The sequence below is a fragment of the Phocoena sinus genome, chromosome 4 (genome assembly GCF_008692025.1).
Source record: "Phocoena sinus isolate mPhoSin1 chromosome 4, mPhoSin1.pri, whole genome shotgun sequence".
Taxonomy (NCBI): Eukaryota; Metazoa; Chordata; class Mammalia; order Artiodactyla; family Phocoenidae; genus Phocoena; species Phocoena sinus.
In genome coordinates, this window is record NC_045766.1 from 99,211,787 (window position 1) to 99,227,345 (window position 15,559).

The 15,559-nt window shown below is 40.2% G+C and overlaps 1 protein-coding gene across 2 annotated transcripts in view; it reads right to left on the minus strand.

Moving 5' to 3' along the window:
* CRYBG3 (crystallin beta-gamma domain containing 3) overlaps positions 1–15,559 on the minus strand; it is a 120,040-nt gene that overhangs the window by 102,173 nt on the left and 2,308 nt on the right. The window contains exon 2 of one of the 2 annotated variants that reach the window (XM_032630101.1): positions 2,946–3,012. The exons of the other annotated variant lie outside the window; for it this stretch is intronic. Within the exon in view, the coding sequence (XP_032485992.1) occupies positions 2,946–3,012 (67 nt within the window). The remainder of the gene's footprint in view (positions 1–2,945; positions 3,013–15,559) is intronic. 2 annotated transcript variants of the gene reach the window in all.

Genomic DNA, 15,559 nt, shown 5'->3' on the forward strand with positions numbered 1-15,559 from the left:
AGGGATGAATAGTCCTCTGAAACAGGCAGAAGGGAGCAGGGCATTATAATATGCCTTCCCTCTCTTTTAAATAACAGTAGACATGAGCACAGCAGGAATCTAAGGCTGCAAGACAAGAATCTACATTCCCTATAGAGAAATAAACATAGAATATGGACTAAATATCTGGAATTTTGCCAGTTAGATACAAAAACTGATTAATATAGAAGAAATATATATTTCAGTGGAACGGTAGATGCACATGTGAGAAACAGATTCCAATGTTACCAAAACAGCAAAATTTGTATAGCGTATAAGTGATATTTTAAGAACTAAGAATCTAATTATGTCCAAAGATAATATAAAGCTTCTACAGTCTCTAGCTGTTTGAAAAATATACTTAATTTTTTGTAGCTTAAATTTATAACAAAACAATCTTCAATATCTTGATTTGGTATCTCAAGGTCAAATACAAAAAGCAATGCACTAGAAACATTCATTATGCATAAATCTGTTACATTTTACACTAGAGAGGAAAAATGGTACACAGTTTTCCTTATCATGGAAGGCATTATCATAAAATTCAGGTTAAGAAGATGGAAGCATGGCAAGAAATGTCACATTACAGTGGAGTGCTATGTTTCAGAAAACCATTTGTTACAAAGAAAGCAAATGCGTGTTTTATACCAATTGCTAAATAAAAATTTTTAAATGAGACTATTTAAAATAATAAGATCATAGATATTGTTGCTAACCTTTCTTTCCCCCTAGGTATGCATCTGACTATTGATATGATCAAAATATGTACTTTTTTCTTTCCTTTTTTTAATTGAAGCAACAGGGATTTACTGTACAGCACAGAGAATTATACCCAATAGCTGGTCATAACTTATAATGGAATATAATCTGCAAAATGTGTTTTTGATGCCTGGCAGCAGCAAGTCCCAGGACAACTGGGTCTGTGTAGCGAGGTTGAGGAAATCCTACCAATAATTTCCAGAAAGTAAAAAAAAAAAAAATACAGTTACATGGTCCAAAATGCTTACACTACCCCAGTGAGAGTGCCACGGTGCCCTTTCTATCATGGGCTAACAAAACTGCCCATGTATAAGTAATCCTATAGGTCTCGTTTAAACCATAAGAGAAACAGTTTCACAACACGAGCCCTGTTTACTTGGGGGCCCAAATCCCAAACTGAAATTATCCTGGGCACTCAAACCAAGATACTAAGAATGGATAGAAAAGATCATAATCATGGAGGCCCAGCCACTATATCTGCCACCGCACAGACACTGAAGCCACAAAGATGTAACTTTCTAGAGCAGAACTCTGCAGGTGAAAAAGCAGGACTACTGGAAATTAAAGTCTGAGGGCCAAGTTTGAAGACTGTTTCTTTCAGTGAGATTAATAGCTGAAGTGTTACATATCAGTTCCAGGCTAAGTAGACAAACAAGTAGAGACCAAGAGGAGAAGAGAGCAGGGAAAACATGAAGGTTCTCTGAAGCTCAAGGGTGGGTGCAGAGGCAATGAGGGATTAAGAGAGAGAATGACAGGAGCTGGCAGCCAAAGTAACTGTGAAGTCTGAGATCTCAGAAGTAACATACGTACTTCCTGTGAAGCAACTCAAGAGCAAGGTTGCACCTATAGAATTCAAGCAAAAATCTTGAAGTAAGGCATCTCAGGACATGTGAAAACTGAGCAAGAGGGAGAAAGCTACAGAGCCCATGCAGTGGTGAACCAGCAAGCTGGCTAACGACTAGCTGAAACAGAATAGGTAGGAGGTGTTATCAAACCTGGGAGCAGGATTTAGTAGCCAAATTCACAAAGGAAGAAGAAAGGGAAGAGAAGCAAGGTGATCCTGATTTTTTTCCTTCTATAAAGTTAAAAAAAAAAATCAGGGCTTCCCTGGTGGCGCAGTGGTTGAGAGTCCACCTGCCGATGCAGGGGACACGGGTTCGTGCCCTGGTCCGGGAAGATCCCACATGCTGCGGAGCGGCTGGGCCCGTGAGCCATGGCCGCTGAGCCTGCGCGTCCGGAGCCTGTGCTCTGCAACAGGAGAGGCCACAGCAGTGAGAGGCCCGCGTATGGCAAAAAAACAATACAAAACAAACAAAAAATCAGATTCTGATTTTTTTTTTCTTTCAAAAAAATATTTATATTGCTAACTATGATGGAGAAGGAGGGAATAAAGAAGGAACACAGCTTTATCTTTACCATATTTAAGGTCTTTGGATCTCATATAATGTTTAAGAGTCCCCCTATCAGTAAGGAAGAATTAAGATGACTTTCTGGTCCTTCCACTGACCAAGCTAATGTACCCAGAAATCCCTGGAAAGCACAAGCTTTCTCCTTGACTGTCACAAATCGTTTAAAAAGAAAGTAACTGGGACCAAACTCCATGAATGGGAGACAGCTACCAAAACTTGATCACATACCTGGCCTCACTTCCTCAAACAACACAAACATCCAATTTCTATAAAATCACTTATGACTAAAAAGAAATGTTATAAGGTTTAGTGGTTTTCCAGGATTTTTAACCACACTTTTCAGTGTGGTTTCCGCCCTCAAAAGCACTCTTAGTTGTCAGAAGCATTTGAGAAAACACAACATAAATCAAAGAAGTTCCTAGAGAAAAGAGACTGTGGAGGTCAGATGATACAATTTACAGATTAGAAAACCAAGGCACAAAGAAGTTAAATGCCTCAGCTGAAGGCCTCACAGTTGGTTAGTGGCTAGGCTGGGGTGAGAGTACCACTGCCTCAAGTCTCTCCTCAGTCCTCTCCCGCTACCCACACCCCAAGATGCAAATGTCCAGTAGAGCTGGGCTGGAGTTCCACATAAAGTGATAAGACTTTATGCTCTTTTTGAAACGTAAAATGAGATGACAGAATCTAAAAGAATAAGAAACAGCAGAAACTAAGAAACATATTTGCTTGATATAAAATAATATTAATTTAAAACTATACCTTTACTGCTTCTGACGAAAGTACCTTTTCCTTTTTCTGACTTGTGCTCATGGGCTCATTTTCAACACTGAAAAATAAAAACCACAGTTTCTTTTGAAATTAAAAGAGAATTACTAAAATCATACAGTTTCTGGGTTTAATGAAAAAACTGAAAGGTCCTTTATATCTGCAATACTCAAGATTCATATACAAAGTGTTATACTAAAAAGATGTTGATAGGAGTCTCTACACTTGAAATACACATTTGAAAATGCTCATCCAGGGTCCAGATTTTGTTTTGTTTTGTTTTTTTTGCAGTACGCGGGCCTCTCACTGTTGTGGCCTCTCCCGTTGCGGAGCACAGGCTCCGGACGCGCAGGCTCAGCGGCCACGGCTCACGGGCCCAGCCGCTCCGCAGCATGTGGGATCTTCCCGGACCAGGGCACGAACCCGTGTCCCCTGAATCGGCAGGAGGACTCTCAACCACTGCGCCATCAGGGAAGCCCCAGGCTCCGGACATTTTTGTGAGTCCATTCTGCGCTATATTTTCTTATGCTGACAACCAGCATCACGCTAATGATGCACCTGAACAAAGGAGCACCCGTGTACAACTATCATAATCTTGGAAAGTGTTACCATTCTTTGATTTTATCTATATTAAGGTTCTCCACAGTCTAATCTTTTTTTAATGCCTATGCTGAGTGTTATTTGGAATATATTTCTACTCAGCAAATTTTTATAAATGTATAGGGTCATCTAGCGAATTCTGGGGATACTCAAAATAGATGCAGGTTTATCTAACCCCAAATGTGTCCCAGATGGCCCCTTAAAATTCTGATTTTCCAGATAGTCACTTCTAATTGTCCTGTCTGGAATACCTTCACAGATGTCACAATAACCTATTTTGCCTATTAGGCACACATACATTTTAGATCTAAGTATTTATGTCTCTATGTTTACATATTATTTTCTTCTCATACTTTGATAATCCTAGACAAATTGAGTAGCTCCACTCTAAAGGTTATCATGACACTCTACCATGTGCTGGGGATTGTGCTAGGCCTTGAGGATTTAAGGAGTAGGTCAGGGTCTTTGTAAAAAGTCTAGTAGGGGAGACTGATACACAAACAAACAAATAATACAACTTGATACAAGTTACAACTGCTGAATAAAAGAAGTGCCATGGAGCACAGAGGAAACAAGAGGCAGTGATTCTGCCTGCTTAGTCAAGTGCCCACAGAGGAGGTACAAAGGCAGGAGGTGATAGAGAATGCGGCATTTTGGGGAAACCGTGTTCTGTTTGTTTGTTTTTAATATAAGACTGGAGCACAGGGGACTTCCCTGGTGGCGCAGTGGTTAAGAATCCGCCTGCCAATGCAGGGGACACGGGTTCGAGCCCTGGTCTGGGAAGTCCCACATGCCGCGGAGCAACTAAGCCCGTGTGCCACAACTATTGAAGTCCGCGCGCCTAGAGCCCATGCTCCACAACAAGAGAAGCCACCGCAATGAGAAGCCCACACACCACAACGAAGTAGCCTCTGCTCGCCACAACTAGAGAAAGCCCGCGCAGCAACAAAGACCCAAGGCGGCCAAAAATAATTATAAAAAAAAAAAAAAAAAAAAAGACTGGAGCACAGGATCTTGTGACAGGCAGAGGTAATCCTGCTAAAGATGAAAATGAGACCAGAGGACCAGTTACAGAATGTGAGAAGCACCGGGAAGCCTTCAGGCAGGAGAATGACTGGGTGGGGGAAAACATATGGAACCGTGGTGACTGGCAGGGGGGGGAGGGAATAGAAAGGAGGAGGGGTCGATAGCTCACATCAGGATGCAAAGAGGCCACATTTGTGCTACTTAGATTTTCTATCCATACAATCCAGTGCACTTGAGCAGACTATCCAGGCAACAAATGATAATGATAAAAAACCCAAAAAACAAAAGGAACAAATAAAGAGATCATGAACACCTGGAAAATATAATGGATTAAAATTTCATTTAGTCTCAGACTCTATGCAGGAATACAAGGACCAACAAGAAACAGCCATTGTCTTAAGCCTTTTAAATGCCAATAGGAAAAAGCAAGCATGTAAATAAGATAAATCTGTGAGCTATGTGTTTAACACATGGAAATTCCACAGGAAAAAACAGGAACAAAAGTAGAAAAAATAATGTACAACACAGAATTGTAACCTATATACATGTACATATCTATAAAATAAGAATGTTTCAGATGGTTAATATTTTAAATGTGAGTGGATTCTTACCTCTTTTTTCCTATTTTACTAGGTTTATCTTTTGCCACAAGGTTATTTACAATTCAGGTTTTTTTAAATTAAATGTCAATACTTGTCTATTTAAGCTCAAATCAAGGAAGAGACTGGTAAAATACACATAAAAAGAGCATGATATAAAAATTTGGAGTATAATCATGAATACTACTGATTATGGTGATTTTATAAGTGTATTCTCTAACTACAATCTATTTTGAATGACCTAAAAACTATCTAAACATACAACAGGCATTTTAGTATCCTAGTTCTTGCTTCAAGATTTCTGAAAGTATACTTATTTAGAGTGTTTACAGGGTATTCTATAAACTTACTGCCTTAGTGAAATTGTAAATGAAAATGGTAAAAGTGTCTTTTCCAATACAAAAACTCTGCAGAAAATGCAGCTCGGCGTCCATGGGATTTAAGGCAGAACTCAGTATTTTCAAGCAGCTATAATCATTTCCACACTATAAACACACACAAAATACCAGAAAAACAGTTGTTAAGTCAGCACATAAGTATTTTGCATTGCGCAAACAACTGAAGAATTTAAAGCTGAAATCACCAAAAGAAGTAATACTTGACACTCGTAAAACTTTCTGAAACTTATATTCTATGTTTGTTTCACTAATCTTACTGCTAAATCAAAATTTTAAAATGTGAATTTTAAAACAAATATTTTAAAATTTGGGGTTAAGTATAAAAATCACTGCTTCAGATAAGCTTTCCCCACTTCCTTCCTAGATTACTAGAGTCCCTTCTTCATTTGTCTCTGACATCTTCAGACATCTTCAGGATCACTCTGCTTCAATCCATTCTTCCTGGTCAAAGTGATTTTCAATCTGACCATGACACTCTTCTGTTCAAAAACTCCTTCAATAAATCTCCATCAGCTGATGAATAAAATGAAGAGTCCTTAATATAGATATAGAAAGTTATTCACTTCCTGGTCGCAGACACACCTGCCACATAGAACTAATTCCCATTCTCAGAATGCACCAAATTCACATGCCAGCAAACCACTTTCTTCTCCTGCCTGCAACATCCTTCCCCATCCTGTCCAACTCTTAATCCTTTACAATTTAGTTCTAGCTTAACCTGTATTTTTTTAAATAAATTTATTCATTTATTTATTTATTTTTGGCTGTGTTGGGTCTTCGTTGCTGGGCGCGGGCTTTCTCCAGTTGCAGAGAGTGGAGGCTACTCTTCGTTGTGGTGCACGGGCTTCTCACTGCGGTAGCTTCTCCTCTTGCAGAGAACAGGCTCTAGGCACGCGGGCTTCAGTAGTTGTGGCATGCAGGCTCAGTAGCTGTGGCTCGTGGGCTCTAGAGCGCAGGCTCAGTAGTTGTGGTGTGATCAGGGCTCGAACCCGTGTCCCCTGCATTGGCAGGCAGATTCTTAACCACTGCACCACGAGGGAAGTCCACTAACCTGTATTTTTTGTGCTCCCACTGCGCTCATTGATACCCCTCATACATTTCTGCTGGTAATGACTGGCTGGTTGTCCATTTGTCGAACTAGAACTTGAACTCATTTAACTCAGGAACGATATCATTCATGGCTGTATCCCAGAGCCTAGCATCGTGCCTGACAGTGTGAAGGCACTCAAATATTGTTTCTTAAATGAATTTTTAAAATAACTGATATTAAACAGTCTCCAGTTATGTGTGCTTAATCAGAAAACACTATTCCATTTGGGAACAACGGAATAATACACATTAGTCTTTTTTCCTTAATGAAATACTAGTATAAGTCTCTTGAGAGCATGTACCATCCACTCTCATCCTGCATCATCTTTCTCTAAAGGTATAAAGAGGGGAGTAGGGCTGTGAGAAGAAAGTTACTCAATAGCAACAAGGGTATTTCCAATTGATTTACAAACAAAACACAAAAAAATTAAAGAATCTATAAAGACACTCAAAATACTGCATACTTAGATGTCAACTTAGGAGGAGGACGAAGAAGAAGAAACATTAACAGAAAAGTCTCGAAAGACTTGGAGTGGTACTCTCAGCCTCTCAAAGATACAAGAGAAAGAGAAACATTTCCAATTCAGATGATCTCAAACGTTAAGAAAGACGACAAGCCTTTCCTATTGTTCTTTCACAATTTAACCCCCTTTGGGACCCGGGAATTATTTCAACAGCAGTATTTTTAGAAAGCACACATTCTGCTCACGGCAGGGGGTGAGGGGCAGTAATCATAATCACACGTAGGCACAAATAAGACTCCCTTGAATTTTAATAGCTTCATCTTACTTAGCTAACAGAACTCTGGAAATTACTCTTTCAAAATGGTCCAGATAAATATCAAGGTCAAAGTGACACAGAAGCTCCTCATTTTTGAAGCAAACATATTTAGACCATGTCTGAAAACCAGGAATCCAACTTACAGTCATTAAGCAACCACTTACTTTATGCCAGACGTAAAATAAAACAAAACGGACATAGGTCTGTTTCAGGGACGGCACCTTAGGGACAAAAGGCACTTCAGTCAAAATGCTTCTTTCTGGATCTGATTTTTTCAAATATGTACATTGGAAGTGTCAGCTCAGCACTCTGCCATGTCTAAAATCCCATATGATCCTTCAGTAAGCAGAGTTAGGGGAAACAGGAACAGGGAGACTAACCTTGAGGCTTCTGTGGTAAAGGAAGAAAAAGACTGTGACCAAGAAACCAACTCAGTCAAAACTGATATCAGGGCATCACAAAGGAGGCAGAAACTTCTACTGTCCCTTATTTCAAAGTGACTGAGGCCAAGCCAGGGTCTGTCCTCTATTCCCTTGGACTGTTGCCTCTCATCCCTCACTTGGGTCCTTAAATATAGCACCCTCACACCTTCCAAAGGGTCTGCTCATTCCTTGGGGCATCTACACTACCTTGGGGATCTTAGAAACACATCGTCACATGACAAGCTCTAGAGTTCTCTTTGTTCACTGCTATACTGCAGGTACATTATGGATTAGACTGACTTTTGTGCACTGGCCTGGAATCCCACCCAGCATCTCCAACCCTGCTTCTATGGGAATAAAGACAGTTCCACACCGACAATTTCCAAACAACCCCATTCATAAACAGTGACTGCCAGCAGTAGAGTACTTGTATTTTTTTTTAATGACTATTAACAGAATATAAAAGAGGTGGTTATGGCTATTTCTGGGTTTCAAATTAAAAGGTAACAAAATGCTGCACTTTTAAGACAAACAGCATGTATTTTAGCCCAAACATCTGGCGTCTAAATTTCAGAACTCTTTGGAGAGAAACTGGGAGCAAGGAGGAGAGGTAATAGACATGATTATGAAGCTTCATGGCTTGGCAGTCTTAGAGCTTCTGACAGTCCTTTCCCCATAATGTCAACCCTCTCCTATAATTTATGTATCCACCTTGAAGCTTATTTACTTCCTGTTCCCATCACATGCTCCCAAAACAAGACCCATACTTACAGTTTAATCACAGGCTATAGAGAAGCTCAGTCTGTTTGACGTGACCTGAGCTGTCCATCTACACATGACATCAGCAACTGCTCTATTTTCCCAAAGTCTTCTTCCTCATACCCTTCAGATTCTGAACATTTGTGACCCAAATCACAAGAATCAATACCCCTCCGCAACTAAGACCGGGTGCAACCAAATAAATAAATAATAATTACAAAAAAAAAAAGAATCAATACCCTGAATTTTTGCTGCGACACGAACTCAAAGCAGTATTCTAGCTGCTGTCTAAAATGGGACACCCATTCGTGTACCATTCAACAAACTGCCCTGAGGGAGGGGCACTGGAGATCCAAGGACAGGTGAGACTGGGCCTTCTCAGAGCCGACCAAGGCTGACCTTACCTCCAACTCAAACTCTTCCTCCTCTGTCAAGTCTTCTGGATACCAATAAGCTGATAAACTGTGTGAGAATATACAAACATACAAGTACATATAAACCCATGCCCCAGTGATTCCTTTTTTTAAAAAAAAGTAACCTCATCATCTCAACTCCTTACCAAGACCTACCTCAACTGGCCCCTGGCTCCCTTCCATTCTGTAGTCTCTGCCTATCCTGGCATCTGTGCCAACATGGTCCTGCCCCAGGACCTTGAAACTGGCTCTTCGCTCTTCCTGGAAAGACCTTTCCTCTGATTTGCTCATGTCCTTACTTCCAAATGTCATGCAGGTCTTGGGTCAAATGGTACCCAATAGAGAGGTCTTTCATGACCATCCTCTCTGTACCTTATTACAGACCCACTACTTCCATCACGTCCTCTTCCCTCACCCGGCTTTATTTTACTTCAAAGCTAACATTATATATAAATCTATATAACTTTCCCATCGGAATACAAATCCTCTGTAAGCAGAGACACATTTAGATACTCAAACTAGATTCTGAAAAGTAATGACCCATCTAAGATTTTTTAAAGGGTTAAAATTATCTTTATAATTTGTAAACGTATATGTACTATTGTAGAAAATGACAAAGCACCACTGCTAAGTGAAGAAAAAATTCAGGTTTCAAAATCCTGAAGAGAACTTCTACTTTTTCTAAAAATATGTATACATGTAGACATGCACATAGGAAATGATCTAGAAGAACAGTACTCGTCTCCGGGTGGATAGGGTTATGGATGAGCTGTGCTTTTTTTCTTTTTCATTTTCTTATAATTTCATAGCTGTTTTAGAAAAGCATATATTACTATCAAAAGGAAGAAAAAACAAGTATTGTAGTTGATTTTAAAACACAAAAACAAGTTAGTGAAAAATGCTAGCAAATTTAAAGTAGACAAATAACTAAATACTAACAGTACAAATATTTCATAATGGCAATTTCTCTGTATCATAATAAATACAACATTGCCAAATAATATCCTTATCTGCCTACCTAGAACAATGGAACAATCAAAAATATTTGGGCTTCCCTGGTGGCGCGGTGGTTGAGAGTCCGCCTGCCGCTGCAGGGGACACAGGTTCGTGCCCCGGTCCGGGAAGATCCCACATGCCGCGGAATGGTTGGGCCCGTGAGCCATGGCCGCTGAGCCTGCGTGTCTGGAGCCTATGCTCCGCAACGGGAGAGGCCACAACAGTGAGAGGCCCGCGTACCGCAAAAAAAAAAAAAAAAAAAAATTACCATACATATTTTCAGCTTTGACTAATACAGCACAATGCCACCCCTCCAGCCAGGGTATGATCCTTTGTGCTTTGACAACAAAGACAATAAAAAGCTGAGAGTTTACATCTCACCCAACCTGTTCCCAGTTATCAAACTTTAAAATTCAAAGTATTTCATTCCTTGTCATAAGAAGCATGGCAGTTATAAAAAATTATGATCTGCCACTAAGGTAGCATCCATGTTTTGTATAAATTTTAGTACAAAGAGTAAAGGAGAAATTTCTAACACATCATGTAGAAATCACACAAAATTAGTATTTGTGAGAGCATTCAAATACTATTTTCATGTCATTTCTGTCACTACCATTTGCGCTACTTGTCATAAAGAAAATATAAAAGGTGTGCTCCTTCAAAAGCATGTTGTACTACTCTAAACAAAACTGTATTTTATATACATGGAAAGGTTGACTTCTGATTTAGTTCCAAAATTATAACACTTATTTTGACTGAATGAATAAAGGGAAGTGGGAAGAGGTGTAAAATAGCTAAGTCCTCATCTACCATCATCAGAAATCAATATAAACGGTCTAAAGTTTACAAATCAAGAAAGAATAGTAAATAGACACATGCACAGAAAGGCCAGAAGAAACAGCTTAAATGAGACTAAAACCGTTTCCTCTAAGAAGAGAGTCTCAAGAATGGGCCTACACCTGTTAAATCCTCCACAGCCCTGTGAGACACCTTGGTACTTATTTTAAGAGGGAAAGAAAGATTTGTGCTATGTCTGCCTTCCCCACAAAACTGCAGGAGTGTTTTGAACCAAAGACCATGTTGCACTGGATTCCCAGAGGCTAGTACAGGGCCTGGCACAAGTGGTACCAAATGAATTCTTGTTAAAACATTGGTGAGGTTTTCAAATCAACTGATGAAAATGTTAGAACCACAGAGATGTTAGAAAATGTTAGAACCACACAACACTAGTAACAGACTTTTTTCATACCCCCCCATTTTCATATGCAAACAGGAGCATACTACACACAGTGGTTTGTATCTTGCTTTTTTTATTTTTTACTTAATGTATCTAAGAGACATTTTCTTATCAGTACATAAAAAGCTATATCATTCTTTTTGACAGCTGTGTAATATTCTACTACATGGATATACCATGATTTACCAATTAGTCCACTATTGATGGGATTACACTTTAGTTTTCATCTCTTGCTAATTAAAACAACACTGCAATGACTAAACTTGTAGAGGCAACTTTTGGCCTGTTTGCAAACTGTATACAGCCAATGGAATCCCTAGAAGGGAACTGTTAAATCAGAATATGTGAATGTGTAATACTGATAGAACTTGTCAAATTGCCCTCCAAAGTGGCGTATCAATTTACATTCCTGCTAGTAGTGTATGAGAGTTCCTCCCAACAAACTCAAGTTTTGATTATCAAACAGGTGGAGTATGGTATCTTGCTAGTCTTAATTTGTATCTTTTCCGAAGGAGATTGACTCTTTTCACGTGTTCAAATATAAATTTATAAGTTGTATAAGTGTATATATTTTCCTCTCTCAACTTCCAGGACCATAAATTCTTTATTGTACAGAGCACTGATCCAGGCCATCTGGACAGACATCCAGCTGCATGCCATTGTCTTTTATTGCCATTCAGTACCATTTTCTAAGGCCTGCCTTCTGTTTGGGTCTTCCCAAGTTAAGCAGGGGATGTAGTCACATAATGCTGTAGGCTTTGAATTCAGGAAGGAGAATTCGACTCTTTACTCTACCACAAGATGTTGACACTTTTGATTAGTTATTGGACCTTTCCAAGCCTTAAATTATGTTATCTGTAAAATGGAGTAAAGACTCCTCTCTCATAAGGTTGCTTTGAGGATTAAGTGAATGTATATGTTTAAAGCCCCAACCATAGGGCTTGGATCTTATTAGGGCCTCAATTAAGGATGGTTTAGGTTTTTGTTTTTTTTGAATTTTTGAATTTTATTTATTTTTTATACAGCAGGTTATCTATTTCATACATATTACTGTATATATGTTTCAATCCCAATCTCCCGGTTAAGGGTAGTTTAGTTTTGTCATCATTAAGCTGTCAGGCAAAAAGAAACACTTGACTAAGCAAACAGTTGTTTTGCTGCTTTGGGATATTTCCAATTACATACCCCCAGCGGTTAAACACTGAGAGGTAATCCTGCTGGAGTTGTACCAGTACTTGGCCTTCACAAATGACAAATAAACATTAAGAATTATTTATTTCTGGTCACAAAACTTCAACTTATTTCTCTATCAACACCAAGCCATTTTGTATAAGGATTTCCGCTTACTTGGCATGCTGACTTTTTTGTTGTTGTTTTTGCGGTACGCGGGCCTCTCACTGTCGTGGCCTCTCCCGTTGCGGAGCACAGGCTCCAGACACACAGGCTCAGCGCCCATGGCTCAGGGGCCCAGCCGCTCCGCGGCATATGGGATCCTCCCGGACCGGGGCACGAACCCGTGTCCCCTGCATCGGCAGGTGGACTCTCAACCACTGCGCCACCAGGGAAGCCCCCAGTCATCTTTATGGCTGCAGGCATGAACTACAGATGTGGTCCTTCAACACCACATAGGTATCTCTTATTCCACTAAACTAGTTATCAATTATTCTCTATAGTGCTTTCAAATCAATGAAAATGCAATCATTATAAAAATTCGGAGAACAAAGCTCCTTTTCCTTACATAACTGATGCTGTGGTCAACATTTAACTTGAAGGCCAACAGTTCTCATGCTGGTATCAGGGGCATTATTGACATTTTCTATGGGACTATCTCCTGCACTACAACCCATTAGCATCCTGGCTCTACCCATTTATCAATCACACTCAGCCATGGTGAAAAGCAAATATTCTCTAAACTTTAAATCAATAGCCAAACACTCTGTCTAGAGAGCTTTATGGTCCCCCCATGTTTCAAAATGCCCACTTTAAGGGTAGGAGTGTACTAACCCTCGCTTAAAGCCAGTAGTAAGTGCTTTAATGCTCGATCAAGAGATTCACTCCCTCACCTGAGCTAGGTAAGGGGACACCAAGATGGGACACAGCCCTGCCTTGGGTCTAGTGATCCTGTCTTACCTTCTATCAATAGCACTATATGGGGAGGCTCAAAGGAACAGCCAAAAAGAGTGTATGTGAAATGGGCCACAGCGTTACCCATTCCGGAATAAAGGAAGGAAAGGTCCAACTGACTTACATACTCAGATGTATTTTGAAGGAGCACAGTTCAGCAGGGTGGCGGGCAGAACGGTGTGGAAAAAGAATCAGAGCTTCTGAGTCAGAGAGACCCAATTTCAAATCTCACCCCTGAAACTTACTCCTGTCATGATTTGGAGTAAATCGTTTTCCACTGGGAGTGCTATCACTCTCCCTACCACCCACCCGGGTGGAGGTGTTTCGAGTTCTCCCAATGACCGGAGGATGCAGCTGGCAATTAGCGGGTGGGGCTACAGATGCCAAATGTCCTGCAAAGCACAGGAGAGCCCAGTTCAACAAAGAATTGTTCCACCCAAGATGCCAACAGTGTCCACGCCTAAGAACCCTATTATCTTCAGTGTACTCAACTGTCAGAATAGTGATAAGCATACCAACCTTCCAGGCTGAGGGTGACGTTTAAATGAGACAATGCAAGTAAAAGTACCCAGCCCGGGAGGAAGTGCACAGTGGGCCCTTGAATAAATGCTGTTCTCGCCTTACTATCCCCCTCCCGAGTTTAAGAACACTGTACGGAGCTCATTTTAAACACGTCCATCATGTGTGATATAGCAAAGAAACAAAACTGAGCAATCATCTGCTCAAAGTGGGGAAAATTAGAAGGCAGGTATCCTCCAAATTTCAGTTTAGCAGTATCTGTTTGAAAGACCTTCACAAAAATTCTCTAAGCTTTAAATTGAGAGCCAAACGCTCTTTATGACCCAGCACTAAATCTAGCTTTCTTAATGCCTCTTTCACTCTGCCCCACTAATGTATACAGCCCCCAAGAGATCATAACCTCTGAAGGCTTTTGCTCAGCCTAGAAGACCCACTCCCTATTTCTCTCTTCGTGGCTAAATTCTCTACCTGTGGAAAACACCAGTGCCTTGAAGGCCCAGGTAAAACCACCTCCACCATGAAGCCCTCCCTGCTCTCCCCTATCACTTCTAATGAGTCCATTCACTGCATGCTTATAAACTGGGCTAAACATTATAGCAGTGAATTGAATTCAGTTGCAGTTTTCATCTCTATAACTCCTAAAACAAATTAATATAAACACTTCCTGGATCTGGTCAACCACCTAAGACATACGTAGTGAAATGTAATTCCACTGCCAACACCTGAATTCCCATATACAACAGTGTTGATGCAAACAGGCCTTCTTTAACTGCTGAAGGTTAATGAGAACAGCAGTGAACACAATATATAAAGGACGTGTTCACAGCAAATGATGCCCAAATAACTTAACAGCACACCATAAAAGCAAAAGTTTTCCTATGGTTCAAATAGGGAAATATTGGACCACCTGAGTCATGGCATGGTACACAGTGCTAGAGTCCTAGCAACCCCCAAAAAACTTGTGTTTGTCCCAGTTGGTACTATATGCATTTTGTGAGTAGCCAAAAAACAGCTGTTAGGAAAATGCTGTAAATTTTACTTTTATTGGTCTTGAGGTTACGTTTGTGTTTAATTTTTAATTCTGTTCTTAAGAAATTGTTAAGGAATTCTTAAGGAATTTATGTCCCATTTGTGTTTGTACACACACAGTTACATCACAAAATTCACGTAGGCCAACACTGGAAGTGCAGAAACAGAGACTATACAACCCAAGTTTGAGAGAATGCATTTTGTTTTGAGTACATGGAAAAGTCAGAATGCAGGGATTAATCCTTAATGTATGTTAAGGGGGCTCAGAGTTGCAGGCACTGCATAGGACTTAATACTTGTTCACTAACTGAAAAGCAGCTGTGTGACTTTGGGGAAGTTTAACTGTTTCTTATAGTAAAATGAAAATACTGATCATACAGGTCTGTCCAACCTCAAAGTGTAATATTATTAAAAGTACTCTGTCAATTGTAATGGGCCAGACACACCATAGATGGTAGGATGACTGTCTTCAAGTGGTCTTTTTCCCTTCTCCCAGTTCCTTGAGAGAAAGGACCTTTTTCTCAGTCATCTTTACATCCCTCCCACACCAAGCCCCTCGTGTCCGAACGGACTCCCCTGCATCTAAAATCACCAGTAAAAAAGGTAAACTAGGCTCC